Source organism: Musa acuminata, chromosome BXJ2-9 (genome assembly GCF_036884655.1).
Source record: "Musa acuminata AAA Group cultivar baxijiao chromosome BXJ2-9, Cavendish_Baxijiao_AAA, whole genome shotgun sequence".
In the NCBI taxonomy this organism is placed as follows: Eukaryota; Viridiplantae; Streptophyta; class Magnoliopsida; order Zingiberales; family Musaceae; genus Musa; species Musa acuminata.
Window position 1 is genome coordinate 48,446,374 of NC_088346.1, and position 20,780 is coordinate 48,467,153.

The 20,780-nt window shown below is 37.6% G+C and overlaps 2 protein-coding genes and 1 non-coding gene across 7 annotated transcripts; 1 reads left to right on the forward strand and 2 right to left on the reverse strand.

Moving 5' to 3' along the window:
- Positions 1–452: 452 nt before the first annotated feature.
- On the reverse strand, positions 453–15,799 carry LOC135623780 (peptidyl-prolyl cis-trans isomerase CYP95-like). Of its 3 annotated transcripts, XM_065127109.1 has the most exons (14): positions 15,670–15,799; positions 14,786–14,905; positions 14,587–14,641; positions 11,103–11,191; positions 10,782–10,806; positions 7,707–7,745; positions 5,320–5,437; positions 4,794–4,945; positions 4,256–4,622; positions 4,010–4,119; positions 3,327–3,531; positions 2,448–3,239; positions 2,269–2,349; positions 453–1,059 (listed from the first exon to the last, which is right to left on the reverse strand). In XM_065127109.1, the coding sequence occupies exons 2-14, from the start codon at positions 14,858–14,860 to the stop codon at positions 708–710; spliced, it is 2,460 nt and encodes an 819-aa protein (XP_064983181.1). In that variant the 5' UTR covers positions 14,861–14,905; positions 15,670–15,799; the 3' UTR covers positions 453–707. The 3 variants fall into 3 exon arrangements, with proteins under 3 accessions (XP_064983181.1, XP_064983183.1, XP_064983182.1); XM_065127111.1 differs by lacking the exons at positions 11,103–11,191; positions 14,587–14,641; positions 14,786–14,905; positions 15,670–15,799 and adding an exon at positions 10,916–11,002; XM_065127110.1 differs by lacking the exons at positions 10,782–10,806; positions 11,103–11,191; positions 14,587–14,641; positions 14,786–14,905; positions 15,670–15,799 and adding an exon at positions 10,276–10,358.
- Positions 15,800–16,322: 523 nt separating this feature from the next.
- Positions 16,323–19,864, forward strand: LOC103999296 (GDP-fucose transporter 1-like). Of its 3 annotated transcripts, none has more exons than XM_065127112.1 (3): positions 16,323–16,521; positions 16,639–17,815; positions 19,504–19,864. In XM_065127112.1, exon 2 carries the CDS (start codon positions 16,756–16,758, stop codon positions 17,806–17,808), a length of 1,053 nt encoding a protein of 350 aa, XP_064983184.1. In that variant the 5' UTR covers positions 16,323–16,521; positions 16,639–16,755; the 3' UTR covers positions 17,809–17,815; positions 19,504–19,864. The 3 variants fall into 3 exon arrangements, with proteins under 3 accessions (XP_064983184.1, XP_064983185.1, XP_018686951.2); XM_065127113.1 differs by having other exon boundaries at positions 16,694–17,815; XM_018831406.2 differs by having other exon boundaries at positions 16,323–17,727.
- Positions 19,865–20,186: 322 nt separating this feature from the next.
- TRNAD-GUC (transfer RNA aspartic acid (anticodon GUC)) lies at positions 20,187–20,258 on the reverse strand. The gene has a single exon. It is a non-coding gene; the product is annotated as a tRNA-Asp (tRNA).
- Between the last annotated feature and the right edge of the window lie 522 nt (positions 20,259–20,780).

Sequence of the window (20,780 nt, forward strand, 5' to 3'; positions counted from 1 at the left end):
TCTTCGGCTCTCCTACTTATACCCGCTTCGCAACCCCGCAGAACGCCGATGACAACCGCTTGGCATGGATCCGTAATTTAGGGTTCTAAATGGGCCGCCACGTCGCCCACTAACTTATGAGTGAGGAATCATATGAAAATGATGTGATCAATATTATAATAGCAATGGTAATGTTAAATAACAAGAATTATAATAATCGGAACTCAACCAAATAGTATTGAAAAGAGACTTCATCTCTTGGTATAGAAAATATGGGTTTGTTAACCGTAATTATAACAACCACATTAACTTGAAACAAGTCCGAAGCGAAAGAAATCCTGCCTTGCAAGAAACATGAGAACCAGCAGCTGATGCTAAATATCGAACATTTGTATTCTGATCCCCCTGAAGCGAGAATAAATAGGAAAATCTCGTACAACAAACGTAGAATTACCAAGAATTAAGACAACCAATTGAAATGCCACTGGCAAAGTTCATTTCTGTCCAACTGAGAAATATCCAGATTTAAGACAACAATTGTTCTTACAATCCAAAACTGAAACGATGGAACATGGTGTTGCTTATAAAGCATAAGGCAGTTTAAGAAACAACCGAGCAAAAAACATTACTCGTACAGACATCCAGTAGTCTCTGCATAGAAAATCCCTTTTACTGCTCAGCTGCTCAAAGCTAGAAGGAAAACTCTTTAATGGGTGATCCGTTGTCCCCTATTTCCCACCAAAATCAGGGGAGACATCCCCGTAAGAGACCAACCCTTTCTTTCCACCAGAACTGCTGGAAGGGGACCTCGACTGCTCCTTGCTCACAGGCTTTGGAGAGCGGGTGTCATGGGAAGAGCGGGACTGAGACCTGGAGCGTGATCCTGACGGGCTTCTGCTTCTGGAAACTGACCCACGTTTCTCAGTGCGAATGCTGTCTCTAGCACCATGTGACCTTAGTTTTTCTGAGGCTGGCGACCGACTACGAGCTGGGCTCATGCTGTGACCACCTCTTGCCCGGCCACGGTAACCAACAGGGCTGCGAGATACGCTTCGAGTACGACTTCTCCGACCTCGGTACCTAAATACAGGCACAAACTGGAACATGAGAAACCAAACCAGACAGGACAACAACCTTAATTCCCTTAGGCCCTCCGTTTTAGAAACTCCGGTTGATTTTGGATCTAAAAGACACATGATTAACATTTTTTTTATGATGAGAACCTTCAAAAATCAAAGCAAAGCAAACCAAACCTAAGAATTGAACTGGTACAAACAGCAAAAAGAGAACTTGTTCAGTACACATTCCCTTTGTGTCACTTCAGATTAAGATCCAATATTCAAAAAACCAAATGATTCATTTCAGTATAGATGTTTCACTAAAGGCATGCTGAAGAAAACTGAATAAAGCCCTACTTCAATGCAAAGACCAACAAATTTAAATGTAAACATTTATAGTCATCTCTTATGGATTTAAAGATGAAAACTATACCCAGAAGTTCGTTTTCAACCATATCAATTTATTGGAATGTAATGATACTTTAACATAAATTATTTAGTGTCTTCCAAAGAAAAGAATAAAAAGATTCTTAAAGTTGATTGTTTAAATTTCATTGAACTCAGAAATATGGTAGACTCTTTATCCAGGTTCAGGTCCCTATCATTTTAAAGATCAAGATCTTGAACCATGAATTTGCACGACAAAGTATTTTAAATAGAAAATCCTCATGGTCAAATATATCAAGAAAACTTTACCCATGTAAGCATGGATAAACCACCAACGGATCATTATGCCTAAAGGAGCAAAATGTATCCCATTGAAGAAGCATATTCAGTAAAGATAAAATTTAGCGACAAGGACACTGTCAATGGAAGAAAGTTGCTCAATAAGACAAAGAAAGTGGTAGAGACACTGGAAACAGTCAGAAACAAGCATCAAGATATCATGTACCAGGAAAAAGTATGTTTTTGCAGATTATTACTGAGTCTAAAGTGTACCAATAGAGAGTACAATCATTAAGCTGAACCATCCAATAAGACCACATATTCTCATGAACTTAGTAGGCAACCAATCTAACAGAACATAAAGGTTGTTAGCATTGATACTTGTGAAACAATAAAGTTTATGCACAACCATCATATATGAATTTAGCCGAGTTTTTATCATAACCAACTCCTCATTTTTACAGTCGGAAGAGATAACTACATTTTCAATCTCTTCAATTTCTTATATTTAGGCTTAAAAATTTACTATTTGCAGCATAATAAAATCAATAGAAATGTAAGTTACCTTGGTGGGGTTCTTCCTCTCGGCGGGCTCCTATAACGTCTAGGGGGGGAACGATTGTGGTAATTTCTGTAGCTTGAATACCTAGAAAAAGGATGAGCAGGGTTATAAATGCAACAGAATAAAAATAAGGGCATCGAGTATCATGTACTAACACAATTATTCAATGTAAGACACACTACCTATCACGATCACTTCTTCCACCATAACGATGCAATCTAATAGGAGAACGATCAGGAGAAGGAGTTCGGTATCTTCTCGCATAGGAGTACTGCTGACTGAAACCTCTACCTCTTCTTATGCGCTTCGGAGACCCATCTGGGGAAGCGCTCCTTGACAAGCTCCTGCGATGATTGGAAGGTGGTGATATTGCCCTGCGAACAGGACTCCCTTGGCTCTTGCTGATGCTTCTTCGTGACCGAGCCTGTGCAGGGCTACGGCTTTTACTTCTGCCGCTAGACTTTACAGGGCTTCTACTTACACTTCTAGCCCTCACTGGACTCCTACTAGGGCTTCTCCTCTGCAGTGACCTTCCTGAACTTCGACTAATGCTTCTTCTTTTTTCCTTGACTGGACTTCTACTGAGGCTTATTCGAGTAGGAGCCTTCTCCAGGCTCCCACTAGGAATTCTCTCCTGCAGAGACCTTACAGAGCTTCCACTTACACTTCTGCTGTGAACTTTAACTGGGCTTTTGGCTTTGCTTCTCTCAGTCTGGCCAACAGGACTTATACTAACAGTTCTAGCAGGACTTCTAACACTTCTAGATGGACTTCTGCTAATGCTTCTCTGAGGTGAGCCTCTACTTATACTGCTCCGACGGGGTTCACAAACAGGGCTTCTACTAAGAACTCTTGGAGAAGGGCTTCTGCTTACTGACCTTCTGGGGCTCAGACTTCGGCTTTCACTTGGACTCCTTCTTGGACTGATACTCATGCTCTTGCTCATAGATTGGTTCAGGCTCATGCTATGGCTCCTGTTCATGAATGTCAAATAAAATACCAGTTCAGCAGAAAAGTGTAAGAAGAAAAAACTACAGGTGTAAGGAGAAGAATAAAATAACCTGGATTTGTTTAGATTGGCTTCTAAGTTTGGTAGCTCATCCACATCCCTGACAGACTTTGATGCTGTAATGCCATTGCTCTGGATCTCTCCATTTTCTCTATGGTACTTGGCACCATCACCAGGAAGCTTCTCAGTTATATCTCCCTTGTCAAGAAAAATGGCAATAGTTTCTCTCTCCACAGGTAACTGTGACTTTTTCTCATCTAAATTGAATACCGCAGAAGAGAGCATCACTATCTAATAAATTAAGAAAGTTCAAAAGCTGTAATAAAGCTGTGAATCGTAGTGAGTGCAGGCGGTGAAAGAATCAAGTTAACATTTACTAAAGTGGGATGGCACCACTAGAAATTATTCACATTGAAGAGATTCCTAAGATATTATTTACAATTGCATGTAGGTATTCACCCTTATCCAGTACGTGGTGAAATACTAACATTAAAATATTAAATTTTGACTGACAAAAGAATTAGCTTCTAGATTGTACATGTAGCCATTAACTTCTGCCATGAAGGAAGACGGTTAGAAAGACATTATTAATCCATGTTCTTTTCTGTATTATCAATGTCATTCATATTTTGTTATTTTTTCTTTTCTTCAGAAAAACTTCCACGATCTTAACCAACAAGAATATGGATTAATCAGAAACACTGACACATCTGAAAAAGAAAAAAGTAGACTTACCAGAAACATGAGATGGGACCTTGGACTTTTGTGCTCGCCGTTTGTGATTTCCATCATCATCAGAGCTACTACCATTAGTACTCCCCATTTCAGAGTCACTCTCCGACATCCTTGTATCAACATAATAAAATGGTTCACTATCTTTATAAACCATAAAAAACTTTACGCCTTCAAAATATATTTTTGTAGAGATAGCCAAAAAACACATCAGTCATATATCAACTTGAACAACAGTTAGATGACAACCTCTTGGCCTTGTGTCTTGACTTCCTGTCACGCCTTTTTCGTCTTTTCTCCCGCCTTCTATCCCTTTTCCTTTTCCCATGGTTGTACTTGTCTCGCCTAGAATATTTCTTCCTCCTGTGCCGCCGATCATCATTTGAGCTGCTGACATCAGATGTAGATGATGTAAAAGAATCAGAATCACTGTCAGTTTCTGAAGATTCTGATTCTGTGTCTGATGAGCTATCTGATTCAGAAGAATATCTTCTTCTCTTTTTCTTCCTTTTCCCTTTAGAAGAAGGCTTCTTATGCCGTCCACACCGCCGTCCTTCATGACCATCATCAGAAGAAACATCCCTAACTTTCTTCAATTTGAAATTTTTCTTCTTGTCTGGCCATATCAAAAGCATATAGTTACTTGGCCTCAAAAACAAAAGACTCCATATGCACATCAACATGGTTAGCACACAGTAAGGCATGCATATAGAACAAGTAAAATAATCTATCAAAAATTTCAAGAGACTCAAAAGCATACTAGCCCTTCACCCAGGAAATATAGTACCATTTTCATGCAATGCTGCTGCACTCTCATTCAATTCTCCACAGTTAACAATTTTCACTGGAACAACAGGTCTGTCACCATCGACATCAACACTCTCTATGTTCTTCAAAGTTTCATGTCCCAGTATGAGCTTCCCAAAAACAACATGCTTCCTGACAAAAAATTCAATCATGATGTGTAAGAATTGGATGATGGGCTACCACATATGTGGTATACTAGCATAACAAAACTGGATTATGTATACTGTAAGGAACCATGTACTTAAAATGAACAAGTTAATCTAGCTGTCGATTGATGTTCTTGTGTTCCATGCATCAAAAGCAATGTGGCATAATCAGTAGAAAAGCTTCATAAATGCATATGCCACAAGGATAAATCAGAAGGTAAATGATATAAACCTCAAGCACGCAAGGACAATGCATGAAATATGTGCAAATGTTCATCTGGATATTTAAAGAAGTATAAAAAAATAGTCCAATAAGTTGTTGAATAAGAAATTAACATAGATAGACAAATTAAAACTAACCCATCAAGATGAGGAGCAGGCTTGAAAGTGATAAAAAACTGGGAGCCATTAGTATCACGACCAGCATTTGCCATCGATAGAAGACCGGGACCATCATGATTTAGCACAAAATTTTCATCTGCAGAACATGAATAAAAATAATAGTTGCAGCTATCAAGAAATCCAAGTCTAGGTTGTAGGCACATGATCAAAGGTCATTTCCATAAGTCTGACGAAACTAGATCCTCAAACTGAACAAGGGGTCCATGTGAGAAAAGAACAGTGCAAATTCATCAATCTTTTTTGAAGCTATCAACATGTCAACATTCAAATGTTTGCGGGAACTAAAGCCAATGTTAACCACAACATTTAAGTTTACAAGTCCAGACATCAAAAAGAAAAGGAGAGAGCAAGAGAGAGAATGATTTGTAGATATTACTTTGGAAATACCACATGCACACACGCACTATATATGCAAAGCACCTCAATAACATTCATAAGTTCTTATATTAATAGATCCAATGGAATGTGATCATTATTATGGATGAAGTATGACAGGAATGTCAATACGTATGTACTTTGAAGCAATAGCAGCAAGACTTTTAACCCAAAAAAGATGGGTACCAACTTTTAAATAAACCTTGTATCCACTTCAACCATGTTGGCAAAATTGCATTGGGTATTCTCATTTTCATAATTAGAGAAAATACTTTTGACATGGATTACCATGTCAGCTTCAGCTGCCATGGATTACCATAAGGGCCAGAAGTATGAACTCTCAACATACACACATAGAGATTGATGTAGGCAGGTTAAGATGAGGTCACGATCATGGTAACCTGAATCAAGGAATGAATGCTGTCAAGTTCAAATTTGAGCCAAATCAGATATCAACTCACTCCAGATTACAATTTGTATATTTCAGTTTTTTAAATGAATTTTCATCATCATATTTTGTCATTGTTTTATGGAAAGGTTCAAATTCTTGATCCGGGGCCAATACTGATCAACGTTTGAACTAGTATGACAACCAGTATAAATTGACATATCAACAGTCATACAGGATGGTACAGCACAAACCAAGAAAGGAGGGAGAGAAGAGGGTAGGGGGAGGAAGATGAGGAAAATGAGACACTGGCTGATGTCAACATTTGTTCACAACCAACATATATTTCAGAAAATTAAAAAATTGATATAATTCAACAGGTCTGTGTACCAATCATCTCGTTTGGTACACATACCATCTGGGTAGACCCCATGTTTAACGAAGCTGGTCCCTCATCAGGCAGATGGATACTTTGGACCTTCTTTTGAGGTGATTTAGAAGTCCTTCATTGAGTTGTATTGAATTTCAATAAATTTATTTTAGGTTAATATATTAATAAGCCAACAGGATTTTGCATTTGGAGACTTTTTCAATGACTCTTTAGGAAAGGTCTTGACCTTAGCTTCATATAATTAGGACCTGGATCTAGGAAGTTCATAGTTTACAATAGAAGAAATTATCCAAAAAATCATGGTACTTAAGGACCTCCGCTTAACTAGGTAGCCAAGGCAAAAAAAATCAGAGTTTATGCAGCAGCGCAAATTTCTAAAAATATATGGGCCATCAAGACCAATTATAGTATTTTACTGCTTCAAACATAAATTCTCAAAAATTTTGTTGACTATGTAATAAATTCTCAAAAATTTTGTTGACTAAGAATGTAATGTTCATTTTGGACAAATAGAGAATTTTCTTCCATTCATCACTCAATTACCTATATCACACAAATCCATCTAAAGTTCATATTTTCATGGACCATGAGTCTATGCCATATTTGCATCTATTATCTACATATATCCTCCATGAGAAATTTGTTATTAACATCAGTTAGACTTTTGCTAACGTAATCAGGTGATCCTTTCTGGCTGTCTCACTTAACACTAAGAGGTATTTAGCAATTAAATGGTAATTTGTCCCGGAAATTTATGCAAAAGGTCGCAGGGTTGGGATTGTTTTTGTGCCAGTTGAGTATCAACTTCTAATGGCTAGGGATGGAAAGTTTATCTAAGGGACATCTACATAAGCATAGATAATTTATGAGGGCCAAGATAATTTATGAGGACATCACTAAAAATTGCCTGTGAGAGTATTTCATGCAGAGACACATTTTCATACCTTTTTAATATGTTAAAACTCATCGCTTAATTTACAAATTGGCTTAAAAAATACATACTTTTACCTCCAGCAGTTTATGTTCTCCTGTCAGAAACACAAACAATGGTCCCACTAAAACAAAAAGTTCACGGCATATGCAGGTTAAACATAAAATTAAAAACTTTACCTCAAAACATGTTCCTGTAATTGGGTGAAAAAACCTATTTGCCTATATACAGTCCTACTAAATTCTTTGGAATAAAATTACCTGCAAATTTTCCGCCATATATGCTCTCACCACCTGTTCCTGAAAATAATGACAGAATGTGTCAATGTTCAAGCAATCAAAATTCATCAACTAACAGCGTACTTCAACATCGTCATTGTAGACAACAGCCTTATTCACAACCAGGACATCAGATAAATGTCCAAGAAATTATGAGAGAAGATACAAGTAGCCACCAGACTTTGATTATTAATGCAATGCTAGGAGAAAGAAAATCAAGTATGCAAGAGAGATGAGAAGATCTTTGCAAGCTTTGACACTTAAAAAGGGCAAATTGTCAAAGTGCAAGCCCAAAAAGATCATGTGACAATTCAACTCTCTTTATCAGAATATATTCAAAAGAATGTTGTGAGAAGGCTTTATATCCACACATTCAAAGATATTAACGAGTCAAGCATTTACACCCATTACCTTGAGACATCAGAACATCATTAGAAATTGAACTATTAACAGTAAAAAAAAAGGCAGATAAAGTACCAACACACCATTTGCCACCATGACAAAATGGCTCAGCATGATATATCCAAGTTAATTATTAAGAACTAGGTGGTAGCAGAATGTTAGCTTTGTCTAAATGGCAAAGAGTCAATTGAATATTTCAGATGCAAGAAATAATTATCTTAACCCACATTCATGCTTTTTTAGCAGTCATATAATAACTACGTGTTGTAAAATCACACAGATAATGACTGTACATGTTGCAAGTATAGAATTCCACAGAAATTTAACAAAAATAGACTCTGATATATAGATGGACTCAAACGCCAGCAGAAATCTTATCAGGAGCGATGTTTACACACAAGTCTCTGAAAGAGCACATCAAACCCTAAATGCTTGAAGGGATAACTGGCATTTTCTACCATAAAGGCAAGCAACCATCACCAACAAGCCCATCTTTTTTAATGTGGCACCTACTCTGTAGATCCAACTAACCAATGGAGATAATTGCTGCCTCTGTTTTACTTGATGTTGTTGACATTCTTCTTCCAAAAACTAAACAGAAATCATAGGTGCTCCTCTCTTCTAAACACTAAAGCATTAGAGCCAGAATTAAAATACCTTGCCGCCCTAGAACATCAAAATCCTTCACATGAGACATACATCAAAAAAGTCAACAACTTTTTTGCCCTCAAAGCCCATCTTATTTGAAGCTTTACTACAAACCAAACCCGTCTAATGAAGATAATTTTTACTGCTACACACCAAGGATATTGACACTTCTTCTAAAACTCTGCCTTGGTTAACAAGAAATGCACCATTCACATGGCTCTCAAAAACCAAACTAACAGGCTATCAGGATGTGAATTTGACATAGATCATTTTTACTTCATCCTGGATTTTAGGAACCAGCACCATTGGCACTAAAGCCTCTATGTCAAGCTTACTGTTAGCACTCTGAATTTAAGTACCAGTCATACTGTGGATATGGGTCAGCATTTACCAGTCCGACATCCTATAGGATTGCAGATAGGGTGAGTTCGGATCAGTCATATGGTTTGTACTTTGTACTGCATAATATGCATGCTGAATCGTGTGTGTTGGGAAGCAAGTGACCAATTTACACAAGCTTAACACGTGGCAAGCCTACAACCCATTCACCTAATTCTCTCCTCCTTTTTATTCTTCTTCCCACCTAAAAACTTCCATTCTCTCCTTTCTTCACTCAATTTCTCCCAAAATTGAGTATATTTCTCTTCCAAACCACAAAATCTTAGCAAATCAAGATTCAAACTAAAGAAAGCATCATCATATTTCCCAATCCAAGGTAAATCTGAAGCTCAAATTCAAAACTAGTTGTTAGATTTTTTGTTGATTTAAGCTTTGTTGTTAAGGACCATAATTAATGCAGATCAGGTAAACACCAGCTCTTATGTACCGAACCGGACAAAAATGCATTCCTTATGTAAACAATATGTAAAAGTGCAATGAACTACAGTTAGAAGGAAAAATAAACACAAAATATACTCTTCCTTTACGTGATTATCCAAAAATATGCTGTGTTGGTTCAAACATAATGTATGAAACTATGTATGCCAAATGTTCCAGTATGAAAGGCAGAAAAGAAATATGAGAAAATAGCCAGAATAGCAGCTATAGTTTATAAGCTTTTTTTGTGTGGAGGAACCGAAGAAGTGACCTAATAACCTAACAACCCAGAGCTGAAATGCAAAGTGCTAAACATGTTAAAGAAAAAAGATATCAAAGGCTAAAAGCAATTTTTTTGTCTAACTACAAGCAGCAACTTACTCTAATGTGCAATATGATTCTGTAAGGCTACAAGTGTAGAAGTTCCACCAAACATGCACATGCAAAACAGAAAATACAATCACCATGCTTGAAACTATCTTGTCATATGTAACAACTAGGAAAGCAGGAGATCATAAGTTTGAAAGAATCAATACTAAGTGACAATGAAATAATATAGGTTCCACAATATTCTTTCAGAAAAAGTGTGTACTATTGACAGGTGTGCTTCCTACGTTCTAGCTCTTATGTCAATGAAAAAAATAAACTAAACAAAAACTATGAAGGAAATTAGCAACAACATCACCTAAACTTTCCAATTTTGCTTCTTCCATCATATTGGTCCAGCAGCCAGCCTACAAACTTGAAACAGAATGAAAGCCAACCTAGAAGATTCTGCACCAGTTGCGACCCTAAAAGAGAATGTGATTGCGCAAGATAACAGTTTTTTTTAATTTAATTAGACTTTCCTGGTAAATGACTCTTTCTTAATTATTAATCATTAGCCTACTATCTTCATAAATTATCCAAATCATCATCATTTAGAAGTTGAGATACTTCAATCATCTAAATCAAGAAAAAGAATAAAGATTGCAGGTAGTGTATTGTATATTTGCAATATGTAATACATTCATGGAGGCAAATTATTAGAACAATCACATCTAGAGTTTGTGTATGAAACAAAAAACAGAGACTTCATAGACGATTCAAGTACACATAATGCACCATGCTGTACACCAATAAAAAATCCTTTACTTTTCAACCCACAGTTAAATAAAGCAAAAAGAGAACAATGGAAACATAGAAGCATACCATCACGTCTTGAAAAGTCACCACCCTGCCAAAATAACAACCATGTCAAGCACCATTTCAAAAACATATCACAAATAAAAAAAGTGGACCCACAATGTGAAAAATTGTATGCAGAAAAAACAACAAATTACAACCTTAAATACTATATGACAACAAAAGCAGTTGTGACCATTTCCCCTGTAACCTACATGTTAAACAAGGGAAAGACAAGTGGCAGAAGCCATCACATCTAACTTTTGAAAACCAGAAAAACTGCAACACATATGTATTGGAAATAATGGATGACTACTATGTAAAATTGATGGAGAAATAAGATTACACCTGTGCCATAAAGCCCTTAATAATGCGATGGAAGATCGATCCCTTGTAGTGCAGGGGTTTCTTAGTCATAGGCCCAAATCCCATTTCACCTGTAAAACACAACACATCAACAGGACACGAAGAATGGATTTGATGCAACCCCACCTCCTTTCAACCAAAAAAGCAAGAAAACCAGGCTTTTTTTGTTAACTAAGCAATGCCAACAATAATGAAGATATAACAAGAAATGGCTTTCCCTTTCCAAGAAATTTGTAAGAAAAACCAAACAAAGACACTATTTTTTGGCCAAACAACCAAAACATTGGCAATAATGATAAGAAATGATTTGCTCATGACTGACCGAAGTTAAGGGAAAAAGCATCAAGTCATTTACTACTATGAAAGTTGAGGGTAACAAAAGAATGACTATAGAAAACATTTGCAGAAATCTCTTTGATTGTGTCATTCTCAGCCTGCAACCAAAAACAGAATCTGCCAACATGAACAAAAGTTTAGATGCAGCTAATTCAATATGGACATGTGGTAAAGGGAGAAAGAAGAATGCCTTTCCTGCTTATAAGTTATATCCTAGCTGAGCCAGATAACAATTGAAAGACTGAAGAAACATTTGACATCAAAATGGAGCATAAATCATATACAAGATATGCTGCACAATTTTCTTCATTCTATTTTTGCAGTACAGATATATAGCTAATTATAAAGATAATATAGTGTCACCCAAGGTTTTTAATCTTGTACTATACCGATATACCGAGTGGTATGCTAAGGCATACCGAGCGGTACAACTAAAAAAATATAAATTATAATTTTCGGTACACCCGCTGCTCTCTCCAAACCCTTAGCCTTCCTTCTCCTCGTCGCCTCGGATGCGGCCTTCGACGTCAAGGAGGTGGGGAGGAGAAACCCTTCGGCTGCGGCCTTCAAAAGGGTTACAAAGGTTCCGGGGCCTTTGCCGCCTTCCTCACGACCGCCTCTTCCGCTGCTCTCGCCACTGCTTCCCCCGATCCCCGTGCCTCCAGCTCCTCCTCTAAAGAGGTACGACTCTCCTCGTCGTTACCTCCTGGTTCTTGATAGGGGATTAAATCTTTCGTATTGGTCGACCGATGAATTGATCGATAGAGATCGAGATCAGGATCGAGAAAGGGCATGGATGACAAGTTCAATACAGATGTTCGACGGGCTCAGGTTCATTGAGACACTGATGACGGCACATCGGTGACTTCGTGATCCTCTTTCTCAATGCTTCTTCCTTTTCTTTGAACGCCCTCTTTTCCTCCCCTCGCCTCACCGCCACCACTCAATGCTTCTCCCTCTTCTTCGAACGCCCTCTTCTTCCTCGCCTCGCTATAGCCAAATGCCTAATACCGCTCGATAGCTAGCGGTCTGTGTGTCAGTCAGCTGGTAGACCGGTACATACCGCCCGTATTGGATGGTACGAAACAGTGTTAAAAACCTTGGTGTCACCTCAAGAAGCAAAAGGTTCATCCATCCATGTCGAGGTCTGACAAGAAATTTTCACTAAAAGAGAAGTGTAGTGCAGATGTCACAATTGAGATTCGGAGCCATCTGAAATATCACAAAGGTTTATTTCCACTCAAGTGTGGCTTCCCTACTATGGATTTTACACCCCTTGTGTCAACTGAAGAGAAGCCTATCCCTTTTAATTTTGCTTACAGACCTCAGGCTGTACATTCGCAAAAATCCTCTATGTCAAGATTTTTGCTTTTAACAAGATATCCTCTAAAAATTGATCATAAACCTTAGACACTGTGCTTAATCAACATACTTCAGTACTAATGTATAATGACAAAGAAGATTGGTTGGAACCAACCGAATGATCACCAATTAGATAATATCATGCATTACCACATTATTTTAATTTGAAATAATCCAGCATAGACTATTTTTTTATCATTTATTATCAACTTTTATCTGTTCTCTAACCATCAAGAAAGTGATCTCAAACTTCCAAATCCATTAACCTCAATTAGAATATTTGTTTTCAACCACACAAACCTTAATTAAAGTCTTCAAGTAGTAACAACACAACACAGACTTCTAAAGAACTATATTGAAAAAAAATCATGCATAACAAGCTCATTGTGCATACATGCATAACAATGAGCCTAATGTCACAGTGGTGCAAAATATACTCTTCCTGATGGTTATTACCCAACAAAAAACTCTTTTAGGTCTTAGGATGCCAACATAGTTAACTTTAAATGAATGATACATTCTAGAAAAGACCAATATAATGCTAGAATACCCTAGCCAATAAGTGGCAACACTAGTGGTCATCGAACAAGTCACTGATGCATGTCAGATGTTCCACAGAACTCTAGAAATAGTTGAAGAGAAGTACACCCTATGCAAAGGAGGCAGAGTGCAGATGCAGTGAGAAGCAAAGGTGGAGAGGACAATGAAGTATGATTATTAGTGATTCTTAGGGTCAGAATGTGGCATTATTCTTTTTTTCCAAAATCAGTAGGATTGACCAGGAATCAATCTAAAAATTTGCCTACCAGTAACTATTTGCTACCATAAGTAATTGGCCAACTATGAACAATGGCCAAGATTCAGTCATATCGGCTAAGCTCTGCAAATTCCAAATTCAAGGCCTTTGAGAGAAAAAAGGTTCATCCAATCCCATACAGAAACTGTACCATATTGGTGCATCCATGTTCACAGGCCATTTGTCTCACATTTTTTTAACAACTTAGTAACTTACTATTTAAGATTTTAATATGCTTGACATGTTTGGATGCCACATATGCCAATGTATAAAAAATGAGGCAAATGATTAGCATATCAAATCATATCATGAGCAGTATTGAACATTGCACAATCACAACTAGCGAAGTCCTGAAGGTGCTTAGCATGCTACAAAGAAATCCACAATTTTAGCTAAGCTTTGAAATGAATAAAATCAAGGTTTGTTGTACCACCCAAGTCGGTTCGATACGGATGATATGTATTGGTCCCAAGGGTGACCAAGATGCGTATCGCCCAAGTCCCCATCGGCACACCCCGGTGTACTGTGTGCCAGTATGCCGATATGGAGTACACACTGTACCACCAGCCGACCGACATGGCCGGTCAGCACGAAATGTCGAGCCTTGAGTAAAATAGCATCTAAAAAAGAGGATGCAGGAAGGCAAGGTAAATATGGGTGCAGTCGAAGTGATTCAGTTGAATAGTCAAGGATGTCCCATTTTATTTTGTTGATCAGGGTAACAAGAAAAGAAAAAAGTCACTGGGATATAATTAAGGGACTCCAATATAGAGGAGATTTCTAGTACGATAATTCTACACGTGCCTATTTGATCCAGCAGTAATATGGACATCAATAATGTCTTCATTATGGTTTTCAAAAAGGAATTATGTCAAATAGTATTTTATTGAAGTGCAACAAACAACAGAAAGAATAAAGAAACATATAACCCAGCGATAAACTGACATGGATGAAGTTACTAAGGATAGTTACCTGTGCAGAGTGCTCGAAAGTTTTCAGCAGTCTTGGGAACAATATCAGCAAAAAGCTGCAAAAGAAATAATTTCTCAGCACTCTAAAAAATGCACTTTAAAAGGAATGAAAGGATAGATTATCTACTTTATATGCAGCAGAAAATGAGAACATCAATCAAAATCATGTATTATAGTAACTCTACAATTAGATCTAATACCTCAAACATCAGCCTTCCTGCAGCATTTCCATCAATTGCTACATCCAGGAAGACAATAGGGTTCCTTTTTGCCATTTTGCCAGCTTGAGTTTTCAAGAAACAAACAAGGAAAACTTTGGTCTGTATCATTTCAGAAGGTGAATTAATCAAAAATTTTAGCAGTATTTCATGTACCTAGCAAATAGCTCTTTTAACTTGTAAGCACAATGGAAAAGAATTGACCAAACAGGTAGGAAAAAGAAACATAAAAGAATGATTTAAGACGTTCATTAAAACACTGTAAAATTTCCGATACGGCCTATCAGATGATTAAGGTAATAGAAGTCTAAAGGCACCGGACACCGCTCGAGAGAAGCTTCGCTTGAGGCCCGATCAATGGATTCACAGATGGAGCAACAACGACGTTGATCCTTCCGAGTCACAGAAGGAACTCGGCACAATCTCAATATGACCTCATCGAGAATGGATGGCGGAAAACAAAAGGCCAAGTGGAGTTAATGCTTTCACGGATCGATCTCGGAAAAACGAAAAGCCTAAGATTCAAGATGAACACAATCGATTAAGACACATAAATCCATGAGCATTCCCAAGTCTTTCTACGAACAGATCTGGACGCGCCTTCGGAAACCCTAAACCCGAGCTTATATACACAGAAAAACCCTAGCATGAAAACGAAGTAAAACACAAACTCGCAGAAAAAGACTATAAAGGATCAAACAATCAGAAAAGCACAGAAACTGCAATCGATACACTTTCCAATCTAAAGCAAACGGCGAACGGCAATGAATCGACAAGACGGACTCGACAAAAGACTGATACTGCATCCAAATTGGAAGAAAAAGAGAGCTAATCGATACGTCGAGACGAAACCCTAATATTTGTACCTGCGCAGTGGGGGAGAAGGGGATCCGAGAAGAGCTGCTGCTGCAGCTCCGCCACAGAAACGAGAGACGATCGTAAACCTAAAAAGCCTACGCGAGACTCCCTCCGCCTTGTTTCTTAACGCTGGGGAATTTAAAATTACGGTAACGCCCTCATCGGGGGTTACATTTACTAGAAGCACCGGGACTGACGTGGCATAGCATGTGCGGCGCACATGACAGTGTTATTTTGTGGTACCGTTACGTCGTTGTGCAAACGTATTTAAAATATGTCCTTATATATTTCGATAAAGCATACATAAATAAATCATATTAACTATCATTAAATATTGTTTAGAATTTCACCTAGTGAATTTAGTAATAATAGGCACATGTATTTTTATAATTTTATTCAAATCTTATTATAAACTAAATTAAAGTATCATAATAGACACTTACTATTCTTAATATTAGATTGATAGGATAACTAATATACTAAATTGTTAAGTTTGAATCACTAATTTAAAATATTTAAAATAAAAATTAATAATATTAAATCATCTATTCTAATCCTTATAAACTCTTTTGATATGTTTGGGTGGTGTGAGATAATTATATTGAGAAGGGCTTTGTGTGTCATATAACATTTGACAGGGACTGATCCATAAAAGCACCCGACGGCTTTCGCTACTTCCGCTGCTCTATCCCTCGCCATCGATTTCGATCCGCTGCCTCCCTCCCGTCCTCCTCCTCCATCTCCTTCTATCGTTTTGGATCGATAGTTGTTTTTGGCTGGCGTTCCCGATAGCTCAGAGCACCTGGACTGGTTCTTCTGCACCCTTGGAACTAGATCTCTTGTTCGTCGTCAAAATCAAGGTAGAAGATGCTGATTACCTCGATTTTCCTGTTTTAGATCTAAGGATGACATCCAAGACCTTCTATTTTTTTGTATTCATGTAATTCTAATATTTTACTTTGGATCTATTTTTTGAGAATTTACCGACAAAGATTTTATTTCTGGGAACTTGTCGACCATCCGATCGGATAGATGGAAAGATCGGACCTGAGGAGGGATCACTGTTGATTGTTGCACCGGCCGAGCGCACGGTCATGGCTGGAATCAAACTCGAAGCTTCAAAGCCATACTACACCACAACTAGCCTTGTTGTGGGCTACGCTCTCTGTTCCAGCTTGCTCGCTGTCATCAACAAATTTGCTATCACAATGTTCAATTATCCCGGCCTGTTAACGGCATTACAGTACTTGACCTCGGCTCTTGGTGTGTGGATTCTCGGGAAGCTGGGTTTTCTTTACTATGATCCCTTTACCTGTGAGACAGCAAAGAAGTTCTTTCCTGCGGCTACTGTCTTCTACCTTGCCATTTTCACCAATACCAATCTCCTTCGGCATGCCAATGTTGATACTTTCATAGTATTCCGATCCCTGACTCCCCTTCTGGTTGCCATAGCTGATACCGCCTTCAGAAAGCAGCCGTGCCCTTCGAAGCTCACATTTTTGTCTCTTGTGATTATTCTGGGGGGTGCAATTGGCTATGTGATGACTGATTCGGCATTCACCCTCACTGCATACTCATGGGCCATCGCTTATTTAATAACCATTACAACGGAGATGGTTTACATAAAGCACATGGTAACGAATTTGGGTCTGAACACATGGGGTTTTGTGTTCTACAATAATCTTCTGTCCTTAATGATGGCGCCCGTATTTTGGTTTGTCACTGGGGAGTATGCAGATGCCTTTGCAGCTTATGGATCCAATTCTGGGAACTGGTTTGATTTCATTGCCTTTGTTGCAGTGGTTTTGTCTTGTGTTTTTGGATTGCTCATCAGTTTCTTTGGGTTTGCGGCAAGGAAAGCAATCTCTGCTACTGCATTTACAGTTACCGGTGTTGTCAACAAGTTTCTCACGGTTGCAATCAATGTGTTGATCTGGGACAAGCATGCAAGCCAGTTTGGTTTGATTTGCTTGCTTTTGACACTTGTGGGAGGAATTCTTTATCAACAATCAGTTACTGGAATAGGAAACCCATCACGACAGCATGGCTCTATGGCTTCTAAGCAGGTAAATGTCATGGCAGGTAATTCTGATTCTGAAGTTGAAAAACAAAGCAAGGGTCTATCTGGTAAGGATTCTGCAGTATGATCTCAATGTAAGAGATTATTCTTCTTATCCCAGAAGCAAATTTTTTGTCACAGAAGTTTCATTGTCATGATATTTTTTTTCTTTTTGATATTGCATTACATGAGAATCCCCATATTAGTGTTTACTTTTACAAGCACGACTATGCAATTTGGGTTAATTTCTTACTCATCTAATGTTTCATCTGATCTGCTTTTTATGTGTTAGTCATCTGGAATATCCACTGCACTTCCTGTAGAGCAGTCCTTATGAAATAAACATGAAGCAACATGATATTGACCACAAATTCCGTCTCTTATTCAGGATGCTTTTATTTCTAGTCATTCATTCAATTCGTAAAGAACAATGCATAAGGTATCTGGTTTTCGTGCCACAAGGATGAACCTAAACTTCTCATAATCTTCTTGTCATACAGATTGTCTAAACTAACAGACTGCTACGTAGCTTCTCATAAGCTGTTTTACAAAGTACACCACACAAAACACAGATCTTTACAGAGATTTATTCGGAAGTTTCCTTGTTATCAAACTGTGCATAGCATAGCCTTCAAAGGAGGAAAAAAAGAACAAAATGTGCATATACCTCATGATGCCCATGGCAAACTATAACATCCTTAACTAGTATTTTGCTTCTCTTAGATATCATAAGGCTAAACCTTTCTATATGTATATGTATATATAGGAAACACCGCCAATGTCAGTACCAAGCCCAAATGAAAAAGATGGAGGGTTACGTTAGGTCATTGATAACCAGTGTAAAACTCTGTTAGATCTCATGAACCCGGATCTTAAGGCTTTTTTACATATATTAATGGTTGCAAAAGATCCATATAACTGATCCCAAATAGTTTGGACTTATGACTGCTATGTCGTTGTTGTTGTTGTCCTACTTATATGTAGGAAAGATCATCTTCTCATATCTACACATCCTTCATTTAATGGCCCAACCTCATTAGTGTCCTTGTAAGGTGAATATGGGCCCATGATGGAGGCATGCTCCGTAAGTTACTATTTGTAAAACATAAGAATAATTCCATCTAGGAAAAATTAGGATTTTCGATGAAATTTTAAGAAAGAAATAAATAAAGATGTTATTTTTTTTATTTTGTAGAGAAGTTTATGAATATAGACATCACGACTCTGGTCAAAAATCATGTGTACTTACCCCTCAAAAGTTTTCATATGCACCTTGGTTGGGTAATAACATAACCATATACTATTCACATCTGATTTCATGTCAGATGTGACTTATGAGATTACTACAATTTACAATTTCCTTCACTCAAATCTTTGAGGTCATCATTAAGGTCTAGTAGATAGTATGAAAGAATAGCTTCTGCGCTGTGAATGTTTTGATATTACCATATGGGCCAAGCATGATTTAGAAACTTGATTCATTTGGATCATAAGGACCCTTTATGTGGGAAAGTTCATTAAAACTATGTAATAAAAGCTTCTTTTTCCTCTTTTTCCTTTGCTTCTGCTTTGTAGTGAATACTGCATTATTTTTAAGCCACAGTTAAGTAGGTTACTTCATTTTTGCTGGATGTTTTCATGAAGTTTTCATATACCAAGCTTTTAGCTGTGAACCTATGGATTGTTTCTGTGGAGTTCTTAATCCAAGTCTCCTGCTTTGTCCTTGCAATTTTAAGATCCATTACAGTGCTGACCTTGTTTCCATGTTGGATGTCTTTTCCAGCCATGAAGATGACAAACAACATATTCAAAGAACTTTCCTATCCTAAATTCTTTTCTCTTTCTTCTTGAAGTCAAAGGACCAGTTATCAATCTATTTGAAGTGGTAAAAGTGTCACCAAGTCAAAACACTGAAGGATGACTTCACCAAGTTTGTAAGATGGAGCTTCTTTTTGAGAGGATGGATTACCACCAACTCTTAGGTGATCTGTATGCTACATGTTCACGTGTGGATTGTTGCAAAATTATTTTGTGGGAGATGAAATGGATAATTGTAAGGATCATGGCAATGTCTTCAGTTTTTTGTTTTTTTTCACCCAATAATTCAAATTATCAAAGTAGTGGAGATTTCCATTGGGATATCATGTTATAAGTTTGTAGAAAGTATCACAGCTGGGGGGATATCATGTTAAAAAGCAGCATGATGTTCCATTTGTTTGTTTCTTCTTTATGAAATTGTTTGAGTCAAGAAGGTCCAATTAAGGATCGGTATTCCACTGCTTCCATCATTTTCTTTTTTATTATTATCATTGAAATTAATTCTCATAAAAATTGTTGATTTTGTTATATATATATATATATATATATATATATATATATATATATCGCCACTAGACTCATAAATTAAGAATTTATTAACCTCGCGAATAAAAAGTACGAATTAACATGACAAACCATAAAGTTAAGCGCCGTTGCCGGGGATCGAACCCGGGTCACCCGCGTGACAGGCGGGAATACTCACCACTATACTACAACGACTTTGACGTTAAGTTCTCTATTCTTATGCTATTTAATCGTTATTTATAACAAATGCTCCATTTTAATCCATTTCAGAAGCCTTCCTTGACAAAGCTCCCTTCAGAGTTCAAACACTGAGACTTCCCAACTACAGTTGTATGTACTCAGCCCTAACTCTACGTCTGATCTGCAATCCTCTACAGCTGAGAAATAAGATGATTGTCTCCACTTGTGTTGAAGATCTCAAGAGTTTTTCGATGGCTAAGTTGACTCATTTGATTCTGATCTGTTGTGTTTTAGAGTTGACTGATTTGAATGTTAAGCTTCTTGTCACAAAAAATGTCATGACTTTTGAACAATAGAAACCAATAGAAGCATCTCTCTCTCTCTCTACTTGTCATCCCACGCATAGCTCTTTCACATCTTTATCTTTTTCTTCTTGGGTGATAACCCAATTAGGGGTAACTGAGTGGAATGGTTATGAATTGTGGCAGTGGTTTAGCTATAGTTATGATTTAATACAGTTCAAAACCATTACCATGA